A 19,848-nucleotide genomic window follows, 5' to 3' on the forward strand; every position below is an offset into this window, starting at 1 on the left:
ATTGGCAAGAAATTTGACCGTAGTTTAACAAGATAACATCTTCTAACTGGCACTAAGCACAAAATAGAGTTTAAGTTGATGGGAATGTCATTAGTTTTGTGACTATTTGGTCATAAAAGCATAGGCATTGATATTTCCATTCCTCTAAAATGGCAACATCGCGGCTTTTCCTGGCTCAGAATGGTCCTTTAGGGGTGATAATGCAATATCGCGAGCAAATTCTGTCCGCATGCAGTAAAGGCACTGAGTCTGTGTTACTTTATTTAATATTTATCTTTTCTTTTTCCTTTTTTTCTGCGATTTCTGACCATTTGATAAACAAAAGGGTAGTTATTCCTTGGTTGCGCACTGGCAATGAAATCCCTCTCTAGACCAGTTCCAATGAAAGAGATGAGATTATACAAGGGTTGATCAAAAATTTACAAGACTGCTTGTAAAAATCTAAATAACAGTCACATATATATAAATGTGCGAGGAATGACCCATGTGTCTCCTGAACAGTGTCAGCATGGCCACCCTTCTACTTCTCTTTCATTGAGGGGATAAGGAAGAAATCACAGGGAGCCAAATCTAGTAAGTAGTGTGGGTGAAGTGTGATTACTGGTTTGTTTTGGCCCCCAAAAAACTGCTTAGTTGTCATGCTGTGACCAGGCACCCAGCACACTGGAGCATTCACACGTTATTTTGTGACCATTTAGGTCATTTGCACCAAATGCTCTCCGTCAGACACCTCAGGATGTTACTGCAGGCTTTGCCTTGACAGTCTGACCCTAGGTGACGAATTCCTGGTGCACAGCTACACAAATAATAAAACAACCAACAGTTTCACCTGCACCGCTGACCTTGTACAGTTTTGTAAACTGTTGCTCTTCCACTGTGAAAACTGCTGTTTCTTCTCTTAATGGTAGCTGCAGATCCACTTATAGTGATGATTATCAACAATGAAGTTGGATCTTCCCGACTGCTGACTGACAAAGAGTGTGAGGTTTTATTTTCTGCTCCTGTTTGTGGTCCACAGATCTAATACGTTGCATGCACACCGTCAACAGTTTCACACCATTTTGGTCAACCCGAGTATTTACACAGAATGAGGATTGTAGATTTTGTTCACATACCAGTCGCCCAACATTAAAACTACTGACAGGTGAAGTAAATAACAATGATCATGTTGCAACAGTGGCAGATTCTACAGGGAAACCTTGGGTCCTGACAAATGTTACTTTAACATAAACCACTCCCCAAGCCAAGCTCTGTGCAGTCGAGTCAAGCATTTGGGGGATGCATCACAACAAAACTAAAAGACTAGCAATGAGGAACACACAGCATCATATGTCCCCTTTAAATGATAAAATCCACAAACCAGCCAAAGTCTGACAGACCTGCTAGAAGGAATACATTTTCCAGTTCAAGGATACATTTTCATCTTTTTTTAGTTCTCAGTTTTCTTAAATCAATAGTCTCATTCTGTTTTATACATCAAAATATTGTAATTGTTCTGTACTGTTTGTGAAAAGATGCCTTCTTAGCAGAATTTCAGTCCATGAATGAAATCAAATCAAACTCCCAGTGTACATGTGGTCATGCATGTGAAGAATGTTTTCAAACAGTCATAAAAATGTGAACATATTCTTGAAAAAAAAAATCACATTTTCCAAAATGGTAAAATTAATGGGAATCACAGAGTCAATTCATGAATGTATTTCAAAGTCATTATTTATTAAGACAATGTACAAAAATATTGGCGCTGATACAGCAGGCGTAGCAACGTGGTATGTGATATTTTAGCAGTAAAAATGAGGAGCATTGGTATGACACAGCTGTGGTTGTCAATTTGGAGAGAGTGTCTCTTTGGCAAATTATGTAAACAAATGATTATTTGTGTGAGAATCCAAAACCAATATTCCTAAAATCTATAAAAGAAAGGTCATAATTCAGACATCTGAGATGAAACTTGTCAGTTCTGCTGGCACAAGTCCTGTTTCTTAAGAGGAAAAGAATACATCAACTTTTGGTACATATCATTTTTGTTTGGTTTACCTCCAAGGCAAATTTTTGGTCATTTTCATTGTAACTGTTGCATCTTAAGACTACAAACATTCAGTTATACTTCTAATTGCAGTTGGAAGACAAAGCATGGTGAGCTCTGCAGTGGTCACCAGTGCAAGCATGTAAATGACGGGTTCAAAATAAGTGTCAAGACTACAGAGGAAGATGATAGCTGTTACAAAATCACTAAAGTCTAAAGCAGAAAAGGGAGTTGTAGTTGACCGGTTAGACATTTACAGGCTCTAAATAGGTGTAGAGGGCCTCAGAGGGTTTGGTAAAAGGGGAGATTAAGAGGTTTTGGGTGGTGGTGGCTCATGGATTTTAAAGGATCTGTCGAGGTCTTCCGTAGCTCATGCCCTCCTGACTGGCACCTTTATTGGACCCCATCTGTAGGCCAATCACATTTTTGCCAGCCTTTATCTGCTCGTCGCTGAATTCTCGCTTGTTCTCCTGTGCTTTCCTGCAACATAACATTGAAAGTGTCTCAAAGAAGTAACACTACACTCCAGCGTCAGTGTAACTATTCTTGCTAGAGACAGATAATAAACAGGGGTCTATTTTCTAAGAGCTTCAGTCAAAAGAAACTGGAAATCAGAAGAATCGAAGAAGCCTTTTAGATTAAAAAAAAAAAAGTCCAGTTGTGTTTTACTGAATCTCCTCAGATTAACATGATCTAGTTGACTGAGAATCTACACAGACAAGGGTATGTTTTGTTTTATGGAACTCACTTGAAGAACCAGTTGGGATCTCCATTGTATGTGCCTTCATCCTTGGTGATGGCCAAGCTGCCCAGAGCTGACAAGGTCCTCTGCACTGCTGCTAGGTCCTTACCTGTCCCAACACAAATACAGTCTGGATTATTACCACTGTAGCAACAATCAAACCAACCAGAGTACTTAAACATTAATCTTGTCTTTTAGCATTGAATATTTGTAGCAACATTGGAATGAAGACCATGAAACTCCTCTGACCTTCCCAGAGATCCACGGTCTGGAACATGTCAGTCTTGGTGACGCCATACTTCTCTGCAGCGTTGAGGAACTGGGAGATCTGCTCCATCTGCTTGAAGGCCATGGGTGAGCTCTGAATCTTCTTCACAGGTTTATCACCGGCAAAAAGACTGTTAATGAGCTCGCTCAGGACCTGGGCAGACAAGATGAAAAAAGTGAGGCAGAAAAGAGGGCAACGGCATGAAAAAAAGAAACAAAGAGAGAAAGGAGAAGCACAAAAGACGATTGAACTCAAGGTAACCTCTAATAAAAACAGTCACTTCACTCACACATCCGTCTTTCAGCCAGGCCTGGAAGCCCATCTTGCCAGGCTCTGGCCTTCCCACACCGGAGCCACACTGACGGCTGATCCACTCCACCAGGATCTGCTCCAGCTCAGGGTCATACTTGCTGTCGATCTTATCCTGAACCTGCCGGCTCATGCCGTAGGATGGACCTTTGTTAGCCATGCCGACAACCTGCTAGATGAGATAGGTGGAGAGATGGATGTAAATACAAACAAAAAGGGATAGTAAGGGAGGACTAAAGCAAAGCGTCAAATGAAGCGCAATAATGTCTGCATCTGAAACCTTCAAGTCTTTGGAGAAAAGGTAGATGCAATTATTGGAAGTTCAGTTCTTACAGGTGTTTTCCTTACCTGTCCTTCTGACACTTTCCAGCAGTGTGTATGTTCATGACAACATTATATGGACAGTTACTTAGAACTATACCGGTTCCTATACACTGGGATCCCACTAGTACGAACTTTTAGTGCAAAACAGCTGTTTATAAGAACATAAACAACAGCCAACATTGGCACATTGCAGCAGAATTTACATGGAGCCAGTAGTTTATGCACAAACACACAAATAGATGCTCCTTCTATATTGCATTTATGCTGCATACAATACACACCAGTACAGACATTGATAACATGCAGGTCAGAAGCGTGTAATTAAGCGTAAATGCTCAGCGTTCAGTTTCAATACCTTCCCCAGAACCGTAGCAATAACAGCGTTGTGTCTCCTAATGCACACCATTTAGCCCTGTCAGGACCATCTCTTTGTCTGAGGCCAAATGGTGTACAGTGGGAGCTCTATATCAGCCATATATTCTTCTTGTTCACACACACACTTTCTCTCCTCTTTGACTCCTGGTCTCTGTCAACACATACACCCATCACTGCCAGCACTTCTTTTTTCAGTTTTATGCATCTGTATTGCTTTTGGGCCAACAGCCAAGTGCGAAAACCCATATCAAAGTGCTGTCGGCACCGTCCAACCTTTGTTGCCATCTTGAAGTCAGGTCACGTCAACTTCCTGATCCTGAGGAGGTTCAAAGTCAAGATGTTAAGAGTTAAACTCAGGAGTTGACTAGAGGAGACTCATTGCTGGTATAGGATGGGTGATACTGTTGTTATTTCTGTCTATGAAGAAAACTCAAGTATTTTCTCAGTCGTCACCGGATTCTTCCAACTGGCTGTAGTTTTAAATGCATAAAGTGGCTAAATATGAAGTTAGGCCATGACTGACATAATGTTGTTATGTTTAACCCCTTGACGCCTGAATTTATATACAGTTAAATAAAAAAAAAAAAAAAATACCTTTGCATGTTTTTGGTTTCCAGCTGATGCTAAAATAAGTGGAGATTGTTCATTTGTCTATTACACATAGAACAGATATATAATAATAATAATAATAATAATAATAATAATAATAATAATAATAACAGATATATAATAATTAGGTCCCACTCTGACTGGTCCTACGAAAAACCAGTGCTTGCAAAAGGTTCCGAGCTACGTATTGAATATGCACAAACCAGCATTGGGGGAATGGATACGCTATCTCAGCTGCAGTCTGAATGAAAGTGGTATGTTGCGAATTTGCGACAATAGATGTCAAGGGGTTAATCGAAATTTGCCCCATTACATGGTCATTATGCTGAGAACAAACAGGCACATAGACAGACTAGTGTAACTAATACTCAGGTACTTTTCTTTCTTTCCCTTTTCCAGATTTTATATTTAATTTCCTTTCCCCCCTTTCTTTCTTCTGTTGGTTTCCTCGTGTCATTCTGTTGCTTTTTAGCTTATTTGAGGGTGTAAAAAAACTTCAAAGTCCTTCCTCATCATTGATTAAACTCTCTAAAAATTCAACTCTGTGTTTCAAAGTTACATGTTTAAACACTTTTGTCATTCAAACAATCCTTTCATACTTTAAAATGGCTTAGAAGTAACTGTACACATCTAGAATGTACGTACTAAAAAGTACCTTGTGCTACACAATGGAAAGGTGTAACATTGGGGGAACTCAAACAAGTTTATACCAGAACTAGAAAACACAGAAAGCACCATCCTATGGACACATTAAGGTAAAAAAAAAAAAAAAAGATTTTCACTAGAGGGAGCATTTAAACAATACTGATACATTCTCACCTTTTAACCAGATATCGACAACTCGCAACTGTGAGAAAAAGCACTAATTTGGAGTCGTGTTTGTGCTACATGAATAATTTAGCTGCAATACAAAGCCTCCGTTTAGCTCAGTTTTTGGTCTCTACCCACTCCAGGGAAAATATTTGCTTCTTTAGCTGCCAAGAGCTCCATCGTGTTCCACAGAGAATGAGTCGACGTTTTTGTGAGCTTTTGAACAATGAGCCTATAGAGCTCATCACTACGTGCTCTCCTTTTCACGTCACAGTGAGTCACATCATCTACTATTAATGTAAAAATATGGATTGTAGACACTCTAGTCTTTGACATATATTTGAGTACATTTAGATAATATGTCATTCGGATAAAGTGAATTTTTTAATGCAGGGTGTTTAATTTTGTAGTGTGTATTTTGTACCTCGTAGTACCACTAAATAAAGCATTTTAACAAATAAATATACTGCTTGTCTGCATATTACAGTGAGAGTGCCAAAGACATTAATGGATTCCTGCCCAGAGTGTCCACAGCGTGTTACCACCAACCCTGTTTAATATTCTTTGCATTCCCTGTGGTGCTTTTCCAGACCGCAAGAACCAAACACACATGCTGGGCAACATGCTCACTTACATACAACCACAAGTTCACATACTATATTTGTCTTCCCTTGTCTCTCTTTGACTACACATGCATTCATATCCTGTGTTACTCTCACTGACGTGTCATTATATAATCATAATTACAGAGCAGTGTTTGTCTGGTATGCTGTTAACTTGTCTTTTTTTCCCCCCTTGGACTGTAGTTCTTCGCCTCATAAACTACTTGAAACTGCTAGAAGAGAAGAGAAGAGAAGAGAAGAGAAGAGAAGAGAAGAGAAGAGAAGAGAAGAGAAGAGAAGAGAAGAGAAGAGAAGAGAAGAGAAGAGAAGAGAAGAGAAGAGAAGAGAAGAGAAGAGAAGAGAAGAGAAGAGAAGAGAAGAGAAGAGAAGATGTGTGCTGCATGACAACCATGCAAAGATCTCATAATATTTTGGGAGTTTAAGTAAGTCCATCAGGGCCTGCTCTCTTTTTCTGGTATTTATGAGTATCCAGGGATATGTTGTTATGCTTGTGACTTGGACCAGATCCAATAACTCAGGGTTATCTGCTAAACAAGCTTTTATGCTGTATGCCTGCCTTTTTCTGGTTGTTATTGTTTGTTCTGAATATTTAAAGTAGCATTCACTTTCCATATAATATGAAAAACACATCATACAAATTGCATAGGATTCTGACTTTTCAGGTAACAGATTACGATATTTCTGCAACCACTCAACTGCCATTTCTACTATAACTAGAACAGAGTCACCACTTTCATACATAAGATCTGTTTCTGCAGCAAAAATATAGTATGTCATTGGTACTGCTGCTAAAAGAAATTATAATGTTGTAGGAGAAAAGACCAAAGATCAAGCATTTCCAAGATTTTGTTCTGAGAGCTATAAAACAAAAGTCATGAAATACATAAAAAGAAAAGAATACAATGCAAAAAAGAAACTAGGCAGGGAAAAAAGTTTAAAAAAAGAGCAGAAATGGGTTAAAACCACAGCTTTTAAGTTTAAAAAAAGCCTCAGATGCCTCCTGTCAAAAGTCCCAAAGTGCTGTATCCCACAAACATGACTTCATCACCGTCCCACCATCCACCCGTCTCTCTCACTTGTGTTTGTCCCGCTCTGTTTCTCTGTTCCCATGGTAAATCGGCCTAATGCCAGAACAGGAAACCAGTGTGAGGGCTGTGGCTACTGTGGCAGCCTGGAGGGATGTGGCGTCATGCAGCCTCGCCTCCTCTACAGTTTAACCAGCTAGCCACCACGTAATGGTTCGGTATGAATACACTCTATATGGACTTGTGCAAATAATAATCACTGTAATAGTTTCATTTCTGAGCAGTCGTTTTGGGTGTAAAGCAGCCGATATCTAATTCAGTAGAGCACAGCAGGGTCAGTTGAGTCATCTGGCTTGAAGGATGCTGTCCCGGCTGGACGAAGCACCGCTGCTCAGCTCCAGCTCTGGTTCATGCCAGCTGCACAGAAAACTGCTGCCTCGCTCAGACCTGCCAGACATTTACGAGCTCAGAAAGCAGTTTCTGAAATCGATGCCAAGGCCCTTCATGGTTGTGATTATTCTGACAAACTGTATAACTGCCGTGTGTCTGAGCTGATGTATTTCTACTGACTCTGACATGTAGGTAGCGCTGTCCAACTCTGCTCGAGGCCCCGGTGCCGCTGCACTGTTGAGCAGATGTGGTTAGTTGCTGGCCATATAAATGGCCGGGTCTCTGCTGTGTTTATGAGCTGCCACAGGATTGGCAGTGTAGATAGTGTTATCTGCTCCTGTTGCTGTTGTTCAGAAACTGGGCTGCCAACTGGTACTCCGCCTCTGCTACTACTGGCATGCTCTTACTGGAATCGCTGGGTGTACTGCCATCTTTAATGACTTGCCAGTTATCTTTAGTCCAAACATCGCAGAAAGCTGTTCAACTTGAGGAAGTAGCGTCCAACATGTTCAGGGAAACAGATGGAAAGTTTGGCTGCGTGGAAATGCCAGCCTGCACCATACATCTGTGTCCTTTTATCCAGCACATTTGAATATAGTTACTCAAGTGCTGTGCTAAAGTACAATGTAGTTGTGCTTGTATTAGACTTGAGTATTTCCATTTTGTGCTACTTTGTACTTTCAACAGTAATGTGACAGTTTTAGTTACTTAGATGTGTATGTTCCACAATGGATACTAGAACATCTTTTTTCTAAAAAAAATATGACTCATAGTTAAAGGTTAAAGCAATGGTTTCCAACCATTTTAGCTTTTAATGTCTTGCAAGAAACAGTTTATAGTTGGGCTCACATTTCAGGTGTCAGATGTTATCAGCAGCTCCACCAGCTCCAAGAGTAACATGCTGCTGATAAAATAATGCCATATATAATGATACACGAATCACAAGGACCAACCAGTGCCTTTACTGTAATAATTCAGCTACATTTAGCTGGTATTAATTCTGTACTTTTACTTAGGCAGGATTTTTTAATGCATGATTTTTCGTTGTAATGGAGTATTTTTACTGTGATGTATTGGTACTTTTACTTAAGTAAACAATATGAGATCCACTGCTTGTTGCACACATGCTTCCAAAGCCCATGTATGGCAGTGAATCATTTGTTTGTGCAAATTAAAGTATGCAGGTATCGCATTGACAGAGATATGCAACACTGTCTGACTCCCCTCTCTGCTTCTCATCTCCTCACTTCACATGGAAAACCCTCAAATAACATCTGAATCACATTAAAGATAAAGAAGGAGTCTACTTGCAAGAAGAGTATCCTCTGTCTAAAGTAGGTTAAGTACAAAAGCGATGAAACCAGACTACATGAGTGAAGAAAACACAGCTATTTACCTTATAATTACTATTACACTAAATAATTGTGCAATGTTTGCTCTCAGATACACACAGTGGCTCAAACAGATGGTGTGACACTTAAATAATCCAGGAAAACTTTAGAAAACTCTTTGCTCATGATCTGAAATGAACACATTCTGCTGTTGTCACCTTATAGTTACACAGAAGAGACAGAAGGAAGCATTGTGTATTATTTTTGATCAGAAGCAAGGCCTCAAAACTGACTGATCTGGAGCCATGAAATGACGTCATCATTCACAAACTTTGCCTGACTGACTCCCTCGAATACAGTTTTCGAGAGCTTTATCCTACATGGGAATTATAAAAGCAAAGCATACTTACTGCTTGAAGGAATAGGTGAGTTCTCTGCTGGTGCAGCGTGAGGGCTGAGTGAGGATGCTTGACTGAGTGTTTGTATATGATTCACAGGGACCTCCCTCTCAAAAATGCCGGCTTAAAAGGAGCAGATGAGGCGAGATGACTTCACTAGTCTACTGAGAGAGTGAGAGAGAGAGAGAGAGGGGAGGGTGGAGGAGAAATAGGAGGGAGAGAGGGTAAGGAAAAAAGGAAACTTCATCCTTAAAAGGGCATGGCCTTTCAGCAGCTCCCTCTTCCCCGTCTGCTGCGTCTCTTCCCCTCACGTCTAGCTAAAACGTCCAGCCTTATTTGGGTAGAGCTGCTCCATGCGCAGCAGCCAGGCAGCGTCAGTTTGGTCAGCGAGAATTCTCCAAATACTTTCACCACATCCCTCCTCGCTCAAAGTGACTGCAGGATGGTGAGGAAGAGAGATGGGGGCTGGAGGGAAGCAGGGAGGGAGGTGGTACTGGAAAGAAAATAAAGAAGAGATTACTGGATGTGGAAAAGAGAATTAAGGTGTTGGTCCTATGGGTTGTATGTAGGGGGAAATGATACAGAGACAGTTTATTTTCACATTATTGCACATTGAGGAGAGGAGAGGAGAGGAGAGGAGAGGAGAGGAGAGGAGAGGAGAGGAGAGGAGAGGAGAGGAGAGGAGAGGAGAGGAGAGGAGAGGAGAGGAGAGGAGAGGAGAGGAGAGGAGAGGAGAGGAGAGGAGAGGAGACAGGAGAGGAGAGTTGGAATGACAGCCATCATTACTCAGACAGGGAACTCCATGTAAGTCCTGGATGATCTTCAGCATCTGCAGCCAGTGTGTGTGTGTGTGTGTGTGTGTGTGTGTGTGTGTGTGTGTGTGTGTGTCCACTCGTGACATTTCCATCACTTCATTCCATTACGAACTCCTTTTGGCACGAGGCTGGAGAAGTTGGACCGATCACACTCATAATGAGAAACTCATATGTAACCGCTGTTATTTCAACACATAAGAGAGATCCACCTTTCACGTACCACATTGTAGCCTTGAAAACAATTTTCAGTGACTAGTTAGCAGTGATCAAAGTTACACACTTCAACTGTACTGAACAATGAATAGATAAATATATGATATATATATATATATCTAAATATAATGGATATACTTGGCCACAGAGGTCAAACTTGTCACACGTCTTGTCTGCATTAAGTAAAGAACATATTCCTTATAATCTCTTTATAATGAAAAGAAAATAATGCTACTTATATCACAAAATGTGCGTAACAATGACTCAGTTTTGTCTGACCTGTGTTTATATTCCTGTCTCTGTAATATTTAAGCTCTGTGGCTTCTTATTTAATGCTGTTTCCATCAGCTGTAACAGAGCAGAGCCAGATGTTGCTGTGTACTTTCTCATGTGTTTTATTGAAAGTGTATTGATGTGATGGATTTTCCTTTGATAGTTGAGTCTGTGGAAAACTATGGAAGAAATTAAAGCACCTCAATAAAAACTTCATAAACCAAGACATAAAGTTGCATAAAGACATACAATGCACAGTATTATATCAGTTTCTTTCGTATGCACGCATTGTACTGTCACAGCCACAGCTTAAGGCTGTGGACTGTGGTAGTGCTTCCTGCTCTCTCTCTCTCCTAGGTGTGTTCATGGTGAAGCTAGCAGCAGGTGTGCTGCATCGTAATCAGCAGACGAGCTGCAGGTGGAGCTGAGTGACTGGTCTCTGAGTGTCTCTATAAAAGCAGATTGCACCCATCATTCGAAGCTGGACCATCGTCTGATCTCCAGTTAGTGCTGGGAGTAGAACTGTCTTTGCCACCAGCCTAGAATTGCCAGTAATTCTGTTTTCTGTGTTTAGAAAGCTGATTCCTGTCTGCTGAGTTGCCTGGGTTCCTTCGTCTGTTGGTTTCCGCCCAACCACAGATTCTGCCTTCTTCTCCGGAGGATCTCCACCTGTTGCCAGCTTAACCTGGGAACATCAACGTACACCTGGAAAGAGGAGTTTCTCTGGAAACATCTGCCACGACCAGGTTCTACTGATACCAACTTACCAAGCACATGGCGAACACTGGGAGGGAGAGTTCTGGATGAAGTCAAGCCAAAAGGACTGTTCTCAGCTCATCAGTTAAGTCTCCAAGCCCTAGTATCACCAGACTCTTTGTATTGTTAATACGTTGATTTAAATAGTCAGCGTTCCGTATTTAACTTAATGTATTTTATGCTTTGCATTGGATAGCTTTAGTCTGGGGTTTCAGCTCATAATTACTGGTAGTCTAGGCTGGGTTAGTTTTGTATTTTCAGTTGTTTCCCTACCTTGGTGTTACCATACGTGGGTTAACCTTAGTTTCAGTTTCCATGTTCATGTAGTTATTCCTCCATACCTTTAGATGGTTTTTGTTTTTGAGTTCTAGTAGTAGTTTAGTTCTTCTTTGTCTAAGATTCTAGTTCCGGTTCCTGTATAGCGTTTCTTGTTGTGAATAAAAGCATTTTTAAAATGTTCATGCTGGTGTGGTTTCATTTCCTGCTCCTGAGCCTTTTGAACCTGCTCTAACATGTGCACCTACTATCACATTGAATGCATCAATAATTGTTATATAAACGGCTGTCTTGATTTTAATCATGCAGCCTTTTTAATGAATGTCTTCTTTTGCACCTGTTGTCTGACTGACATCCACTTCCATGTCCTGCTTATATACTATAATATTCACCTTCATAATGAATTTTATATGACAAACATCTGAGTCCTCCACTACCATGCAGTAAGTGAGACCATTATGTTTCTCTCTGAGAGTTGAAACTGTCTTCAAGGTCTGTTTAGCATTCTGGGAAACGCACTAATTTTCTTCTTTGACTTTAATAAGATTTATATCAGTCCTATATCTGCTAAATATAAAACTGGAGGAAACGAGTAATAAAATCCACCTAACTTGTTTCCTGTTCTCTTTTTAATACATACAAAATCTGTTTCCAGTCTCCTTGTTATGTTTACATGTTACCAGTAAAAAAAGAACGTGAGGTTTCTGTGACCTCAACTCCTTTCTAAGTCAGTTCAGCTAAAATGTTGAATACACTTGAAATATCAACCTTTACTCTGCCCAACTAACCTGATTAGTTGGAGTTGTACAAGCAAGACTTTCTAGTTCACTATGTATGAGTAGCCCATGCAAAAAAGCATAGGAAGCCTTAAGGCTAGAGCCCTTTGTTTCAATATACCACCACCTTCTGTAAGAAATGATTGCTAAAGTGTGCAAGTTACAGTTTTAAAGGCTGATTACACCTGATATACTACTTAGAATATCAATGGTTTATCCAGAGAGTATTCCACACAAAAGACTACGTGATGTGCAAGGACTTACAGTTCAAACGTTCTTCCAACAAATACTACTTTATGTCCAAGTATTTTTAATTTGACATTTTAGCTAGGATAAACTATACCTGAGAAGTCTGGCTGCCTTAAAAAGATAAGCAACTTCAGTGAGATGTTCTGTTCAGCCAACTTGTATTATGTATGAACAACTAAATATTACAAATGAATTCAGCAACAGGCTTTGTTCAAACAAGTTTTTTCCCCCCATGTTTAATAACTCAAGAAAACAGTAGAAGTCTGTTGGCTTTACTAGTCGGTTGTATGTTGCCTCAGCTTGAGATAGTTTGTTATCATTAAAAAAACTTCTTGATTAAACCTGATGCTGACAGAACTGCTTTGTCAAACTTCTCATTTGTCACCACAACTATTTAGTCAAGGTTTTTGGAAACTCAGATATGTCTGAACAACTAAATTTTTTTAGCTTGCTGAACTCAAGATTTTAAGGCAGCCAGGCTACAAATTGTTTTAAGATGAACACTGTTGTTTATTTTTAGAGATGTCAGCATTATAAATCTTCTCATCTAATTCTCATCTATAGTAAATCAACATTATGATCCCAAACTTTCCCTTTAAAGTATCAGTGTGGACTCGCTTCCTGCTACCTCATAGGGCTTCCTGCTGGAATGACTGGTATGTTTAAACTGTCACAGTGTGCAGCATATGTGTAATCTGCTCCTACATCATTTGTTTGTTCAACTGAAAGACTTTACTTAGTCTCGCAATGGTTTACATTCATCTGTAATGAGTTTCCATGAAAGGTGCGTGTTTACAGTGTCATAATAAGCTGTCATAGGCTAAAAGCTAACAGAGAGCTAACATAGAGCAGCAGCAGTGTCATCTTCCTCAGTCATCATTCCCAAATCATATAAGAACCTCTGACTGCCAGATATTTCCATTCATAGGTGATGTGTGTGTGTTAATATTGAAAATAAAGTGACATCACCTGTCAAATGAACTTTTATTATTTCTAAATCAAAACCATCTCACACTTCTTACACAAATTGTCACTGTAACTGTAGTAATTTATTCACAAACACATATTTTTTTACCAATGCAAATGTTTCCAAACAATGCTGTTTTTGTGCTGTGCAAAATGTATGTCTGTTGTTTTGTATATGATCCCGTGTGTATGACATGCATCTTATTTTGTTTCTATCTACTGCAGAGGTTCATTAACTATGGGACTTGTCCCGCAATAGATCACAAACCTACATCTGTTGGGTCAACTTTGACGAAGACCACAGGGTCTTTGGATTTCAGCTGTGCGAAGACCAATTGATTCATTTACTGTAATCGGGGTAGGGTGAAGTGTCGTCAGTATAAGGGTAGAGTATGTAACCAGTGAAGATGTTGAACTGCAGAGAACTGCAGAGTTTCCTCCCAGACATCAGCACTGCATAGACCTGATCGCCTTTTCTCAGCTCCACAACCACAATCTGAGAACAGAGGTGCACAGTAAATAGCAACACGTCACACAGCCAATACAACATGATGACAAAACCACCAGGATTCTTATTTTTTTCTTTTCCTCAATTTGCCATCAGGACCACTATTCTAACACTGATCACTCTGTCGCTACCATTTGCGTGGTCAGATTCATTTCACATTTTACCTGAGTGGCGCTGTCTTCATTATCCTCTCGGTTGTTCTCCCACACACTGCCCACTGTCATCATATTCTTCATCAGCTGCACCTACAGAGACAACAAAACACAAAAATAAGATACAAATCTACAAACTAATGAAGTGTACCCTGAAGTGAGAGATTTAAGGAGCCTGATTTCAATCTGGTTTGCTTGCTTTATGGTAGAGACGGTCCTCCTTAGTCACAGATGAATAGACTGTGATGGAAAAGACATAAACACCAGCACAAGGGGCAGTGAAGGTACCTGGAGAGGGAGGTGAAGAGTTAGTGGACATGCAGTGATTTATGTCTTAAAGCTTTCATAAGTCCTTTGAGTTTACTCTTATGTGCGTATTTCCTACCCAAGTTACGATTGTATCCATAGCCATCATTAAGGCTGACAATGCCGTAGGGGATTGGCACGTTGATATTGAAAGGCCCAAAGCAGCCTTCATTAACGCCAATGCTTGGGTCAATGGTGGCCTTGAAAGCAATCTTGGCACCATCTGAGAACAAGAGAAAGACATTTACTGTCTAACATGACTCAGAATCCTCAAAAGCATTTTGATTTTCTTATAGGTTTCTAAAAGGGGTTTACCAGTGAGCATCATTACTCTGCTATTCAGTGCTGCGATTCTGAGCCACAAATGTTTCATCCTCATGAAGGTCTCGTCTTCCAGTCCATACAATTCATTGGCTGCACAGCAGCAGCCACGCTGCTGAGTAAAAGTACAATTGCAGTCCCACTTGTTACAAGTCAGGGGTCCCTTCCATTGGACTAGAATAAAATGGAGATACAGTCAGCTTGAAGGAGAATCCCACTGCAAATATACATGCTCATAGTAAATTTAAAGCTAGAATAGCACATATTTGGGTTGCAAAGATTTCACAAGAGATGTGGGGCTGGATAGCATGATCCATGAATATGAATTATACAAATATACATAATTCTTTCCTATTTTGTGACCACCTCATTAATTTTGAAAAAATATTAGGAACACCCTTAAAAGTAATGCAGTCTAGCAAAGCATTAGTATTGGATTGCATTAGTTTATTCAGGTTTGTAGGGCTGTGTGAAAGGAATAAATGATGACAGTTTGGGTCACTTACGTGCAGCCTCTTTCAGCATTTCAGCTGTGGTGGAATCTGCCTCCACTCGACCACAGGAAAACAGTGACCCCAACAGGAACAAAACTGGTAATACAACCATCTGGGGGAAAAATGTAGTATTCATTGATTAAAAGGGGGAAAGAAGTCACATCTGTTATATCACTTGATGGGGCTACTCAGCCTCAACAAGTTATTTTGAAAATCTGGCCCAGACATTGAAGCAGCTGTGGTAGATATACTGTCTGTAAGCTGCTTCAATGAAATGTGTCTAAATCTGCATTACCCAATAGTTTTCATATTCACACTGATTCAAATGTTTCCATGTAAGGTGAAAAAGTGAAAAAAGTGAATTGTCTCTTGCCTCAGAGCTCTACTCAGACTTTTTCCACTTTTAGTTCATTGTTTTCCAATAAAATACAATGAAGACAGAACAACAGGGTAAACATAGATTTGGTAATCTACAAATCATATGACTTCTGGTTCAGTGATTTCACAGTGTGAAATGCTTAAAACAATGCTACAACCAGTAACATACTGATGGTACAATGGTATATAAACATAATTGACACTTTTCGAACAAACTGAGCCTGATTTGGTCCAAAAAGTTAAGATAACTATTGACCTTTTGACCAAATTAAGTTGTGAAAAAACAGTTTGACCCCTGGTCTGAATTAACCAAATACAGCTAACAGATGAGCGAATACTGAGCTGACAAACTTTTAACCATCAGAAACTCAGAATGGGATCAGAAGTGCCTTAATCCATGTTTAAAATAGTAAATAAAATAATAGGTGATTTATATAAAGGGGAAATTATCCTAAAGGAACAGAGCATAGAGATGACTACAATACAAGTGACTTTGATAAATCTGTGAACTGCGCTTCAGTCTAAACATGCAATTTAAAAAACTCTGTCAACCTTTGGTGTCTCAAAACAAAAACAAAAAAAATAATAAAGCCATTTAATAATTATACACAGACACACACAAAATGATTGATATATATACAACTAGCTAGTCTTTATCAAGGCCAATGCACTGGTTAGTAGTTAACTGCCAGAGGGACCAATTTTTGGTTATTATATATTATTATTCTTTTTAATCAATATTATTGTGAGCTCTGTATAAAGACAGAAACATAAAACTTACTGTTATTTTTGTTCCTTCCTCTCCTTGTTCTGAAAGACTATGTCAAGTTCTTGTGAGTTTGTGAAACTGACAGTTTGAACGATGGTTGTACCTTCTTATTGATACACTTCAGGTGATCCAGCCCCACGAGGAGGTGAATGACAGTAGCTCCACCTCCTCACACACACACACACACACACACAGACCCATGGTAATATGGTAGATCAGATGGTTTTAGATATCAGATATTACAAAAGAACAAGTGATTTTCTTGCACCTTTCAACACCCTTTTGTTTGCACCATAATACCTCTTATTAGGACAGCAGTGTCTAGTTGCCATCCTTCCCGAGGATGCTGGCTACTCAGAAATGCCGATATGAGGAACATAATTGTCAGGTCCCTGAGGATGTATCAGCCTACAGACAAGAAGACAAAAGCAGTCGATAGGAAAGTTTTATTGGGCCATTGATAAAGGCTGACCCTGACAGTAACTAACTGTGTCTCCTGGTTCTCATGCTGAGGTAAAGGAGAGGTGGTATTATGTGTCCTCATATTCACTTTCTCCTCAGATATTGCTGGAAACCCAAACTGATTGTGGTTTATTACAGGCTGAGATATGAGACAGTTACTCACAATAATTATCTCAGGGGAATGATCTGATGTTGTGAAGCCATATTTATTCAATATTAGTCACAAAGCCATTTACAAGAACTAACACGTGTTGATATCTTTCATCTTGTTTATTGAGATTCAGAGACAGACAATTTCTGAAAGACATCTGATGTGACTGAGCAAAATGAACAAAGAACCTGGATACTTTTCACCTGGTTTGGAGATTTGGCTTTCATTGCTCTAGATTTATTTGTTTGCTGAGTGCAGAGTTGTTGATAGAAACTGCTTTCTGCAAAGCATGTGTTGTAAAATTTGGGCCTTGCCATTTTGCTCCATCATACTAGAGCTGAATGTTCCCACAGTGACACAGTTTTAGCTACTGGCTTTCCACAGTTTTGTGCTGTTATCACTATCAGATTGATGATTGAACAATGTTAACAACTGTAAAATGTTAATACATGGGTTGTCATGAAATATGTACAAAAATTCATATTACTCAGAGGATCAAACTTACTTTCCCTCTAGTAGAACCATGACATTGATGTTTGGTTTGTAGTGAAAGATCTGGAGAACTGTTGGGTGGATTGCCAGGAAATTTGGTGCAGATGTTTTTGTTTCCCTCAGATGATGATACCTCGACTTTCCAATCAGCACCATTATAGATTTAAAACCAAATACCAGCAAACGTAATGACATTCCCATCACACTCAGTGTACTTGTGGTAAGAGAGAGATATGTTATAGGATCTAGTTGCCAGGCTCAAAAATGGAGCTTATTCACGTAAATTAAAGCCGCTCACTGAGCTGATAAACCAAATCAAGTCGCTATTATCTATGGAGCACATTTGAAACCAAAGCCAGTGTTTTCCAATTAACAAATTTGTCCTGTACTTATGAAGTTATGAGGATTCAAAAATGGGTGAAAAAGTGCAAAATTTGCATGGCTTCATTACATATACAATAGTTGCACATTGAAACAAAATCAGATGACTCTGAAGAGGTTAGTGGGTCTTAGTTTTCAAATTTGCTAGATTTCCTATAGAATAACACAGCACCCACTTTTTACAGGTAAGCCAGCTGTACCACATACCAGCCTGATGATTAAAAGAGCCTCTAGGGAGTCTGTGTGGGAGCAATTTAGGTTTTCTTGCATGTGCTGCTGTCTATAAACCAAATACCTGATAGCTGCTCCTGCTGCCATTAATATCCACAAGTTGCACAGTCATTTGTTACTCTCCTGGTTGTTTCTGTAGTGCTATTAGATAACAGGGTGTTTCCAGCTGTGACAGCTACTTTTAAAGTCGTCCTCTCTCCTGGGACAGCGCATTGTCTTTGTTGTTTGTCAGCCACCTGCGTGTATGGAGTCTCAAGTCAGCTGACCTGATTCTCCCCATATTGTCTCCTGTTCTTTGAATCTTATCTGCTAGATGGAGGCCAGGGTGTAGCTGGTGTTCTATGTCTGCTTTGCACACATCCCTTCAAAACAGAGCCGGACTCAAGATGATTCACATAACAGCATGGGAGGAAACTGATGAGTTATACACTGGGGCCTGACCTCAGGTGTGATTTCAAACCAGAGCTTTGAATTACTGCATAATGGAAATATTGTCCCATGTTTTTCAGAAAATATCTTTGATCATGGAAAAACATTTCTTTCAATTATGGTTAGCAGTCAGACAAAGTTATTTATTGTCACACAACTGTATTTGCTCTTTTAAATCATAATGACAAGTTGAATCACCCAAGCAGCCCTGAGCAAAAGTAAACATACCCTTGAAATTTTGGCCTAATAATATTCACACAAGCTGACACAGACAGGTTTAAATGGCTAATAAGGGTAATTGTCCACACCTGTCACCTGTTTCCATGTAATTAATGTCAGTGTATAAAAAGTCAGTAAGTCTCTGGGCTTTTGACAGACTGCTGCACATTTCCTCTAGTGCTGCACTGACTTTGCTGGATTCTGAGCCACGGGGAAAGCAAAAGAACTGCCAAGGATCTACGAGAGAAGGTAATTGAACTATAAAACAGGAAAAGGAGATATAAAGACATCCAAACATTTGAGAAAACCAATCAGTAGTATTCAAACTCTGATAAAGAAGGGGAAAATCACTTGGAGTGATGAGCCAAAGATTAAATTTTATGGTCACAACCATAAATGTTGTGTTTGAGGGTCGTCAACAAAGCCTATGATGAAGCTATACCATCCCTACTGTGAAGCATGGGGGTGGGTCTCTGATATTTTGGGTATGTGTGAGCTACAGGGAGTTTGGTCAAAATTGATGGCAAGATGTTATCAGGAAATGCTGGAGGACAATTTGCACTCATCGGCCCTGAAGCTTGCACATGGGACGCACTTGGACTTTCCAACATGACAATGATCCAAAACACAAGGCCAAGTTGACCTGTCTTTGGCTACAACAGAATAAAGTGAAGGCTCTGTAGTGGCCATCAATGTCTCCTGGCCTCAACAATGATTGAGCCACTTCAGGGAGATCTCAAATGTGCAGTTCGTGCATAAGAATTTACATATATATAACAAAGAATGGGCATTTTTACCATCTGAGAAAATAAAGGGCCTCAATCACAACTATCACAAAAGACTACAAGCAGTCATTGATGCTAAAGGGGGCAATACACAGAATGAAGAACTAAGGGGAAGCAAACTTTTGAACAGGGGTCATCTCAGTATTTTTTGTATTAGGCTTTATTGAATGATTGTGTGTGTGTTTTTTTTAATAACCTCCTAGTTTATCTAAATCC

At 39.7% G+C, this 19,848-nt stretch overlaps 2 protein-coding genes and 1 long non-coding RNA gene across 4 annotated transcripts; 1 reads left to right on the forward strand and 2 right to left on the reverse strand.

Annotated features, from left to right (window-relative positions):
• Positions 1-1,695: 1,695 nt before the first annotated feature.
• Positions 1,696-9,384, reverse strand: tagln (transgelin). Of its 2 annotated transcripts, none has more exons than XM_035952339.2 (6): positions 9,243-9,384; positions 4,318-4,360; positions 3,326-3,514; positions 3,018-3,189; positions 2,775-2,877; positions 1,696-2,506 (listed from the first exon to the last, which is right to left on the reverse strand). In XM_035952339.2, exons 2-6 carry the CDS (start codon positions 4,327-4,329, stop codon positions 2,368-2,370), a joined length of 615 nt encoding a protein of 204 aa, XP_035808232.2. In that variant the 5' UTR covers positions 4,330-4,360; positions 9,243-9,384; the 3' UTR covers positions 1,696-2,367. The 2 variants fall into 2 exon arrangements, with proteins under 2 accessions (XP_035808232.2, XP_023134940.2); XM_023279172.3 differs by having other exon boundaries at positions 3,326-3,517; positions 9,243-9,383.
• Positions 9,385-9,942: 558 nt separating this feature from the next.
• On the forward strand, positions 9,943-11,746 carry LOC129349353 (uncharacterized). The gene is made up of 2 exons (XR_008602336.1): positions 9,943-11,034; positions 11,106-11,746. It is a non-coding gene; the product is annotated as an uncharacterized LOC129349353 (long non-coding RNA).
• Positions 11,747-13,558: 1,812 nt separating this feature from the next.
• Positions 13,559-16,574, reverse strand: cbln18 (cerebellin 18). Its single transcript, XM_023279133.3, has 7 exons — positions 16,495-16,574; positions 15,348-15,447; positions 14,836-15,015; positions 14,600-14,743; positions 14,414-14,502; positions 14,227-14,307; positions 13,559-14,050 (listed from the first exon to the last, which is right to left on the reverse strand). Exons 2-7 carry the CDS (start codon positions 15,445-15,447, stop codon positions 13,895-13,897), a joined length of 750 nt encoding a protein of 249 aa, XP_023134901.1. The 5' UTR covers positions 16,495-16,574; the 3' UTR covers positions 13,559-13,894.
• Between the last annotated feature and the right edge of the window lie 3,274 nt (positions 16,575-19,848).

This window comes from Amphiprion ocellaris, chromosome 7 (genome assembly GCF_022539595.1).
Source record: "Amphiprion ocellaris isolate individual 3 ecotype Okinawa chromosome 7, ASM2253959v1, whole genome shotgun sequence".
NCBI classification, from domain to species: Eukaryota; Metazoa; Chordata; class Actinopteri; family Pomacentridae; genus Amphiprion; species Amphiprion ocellaris.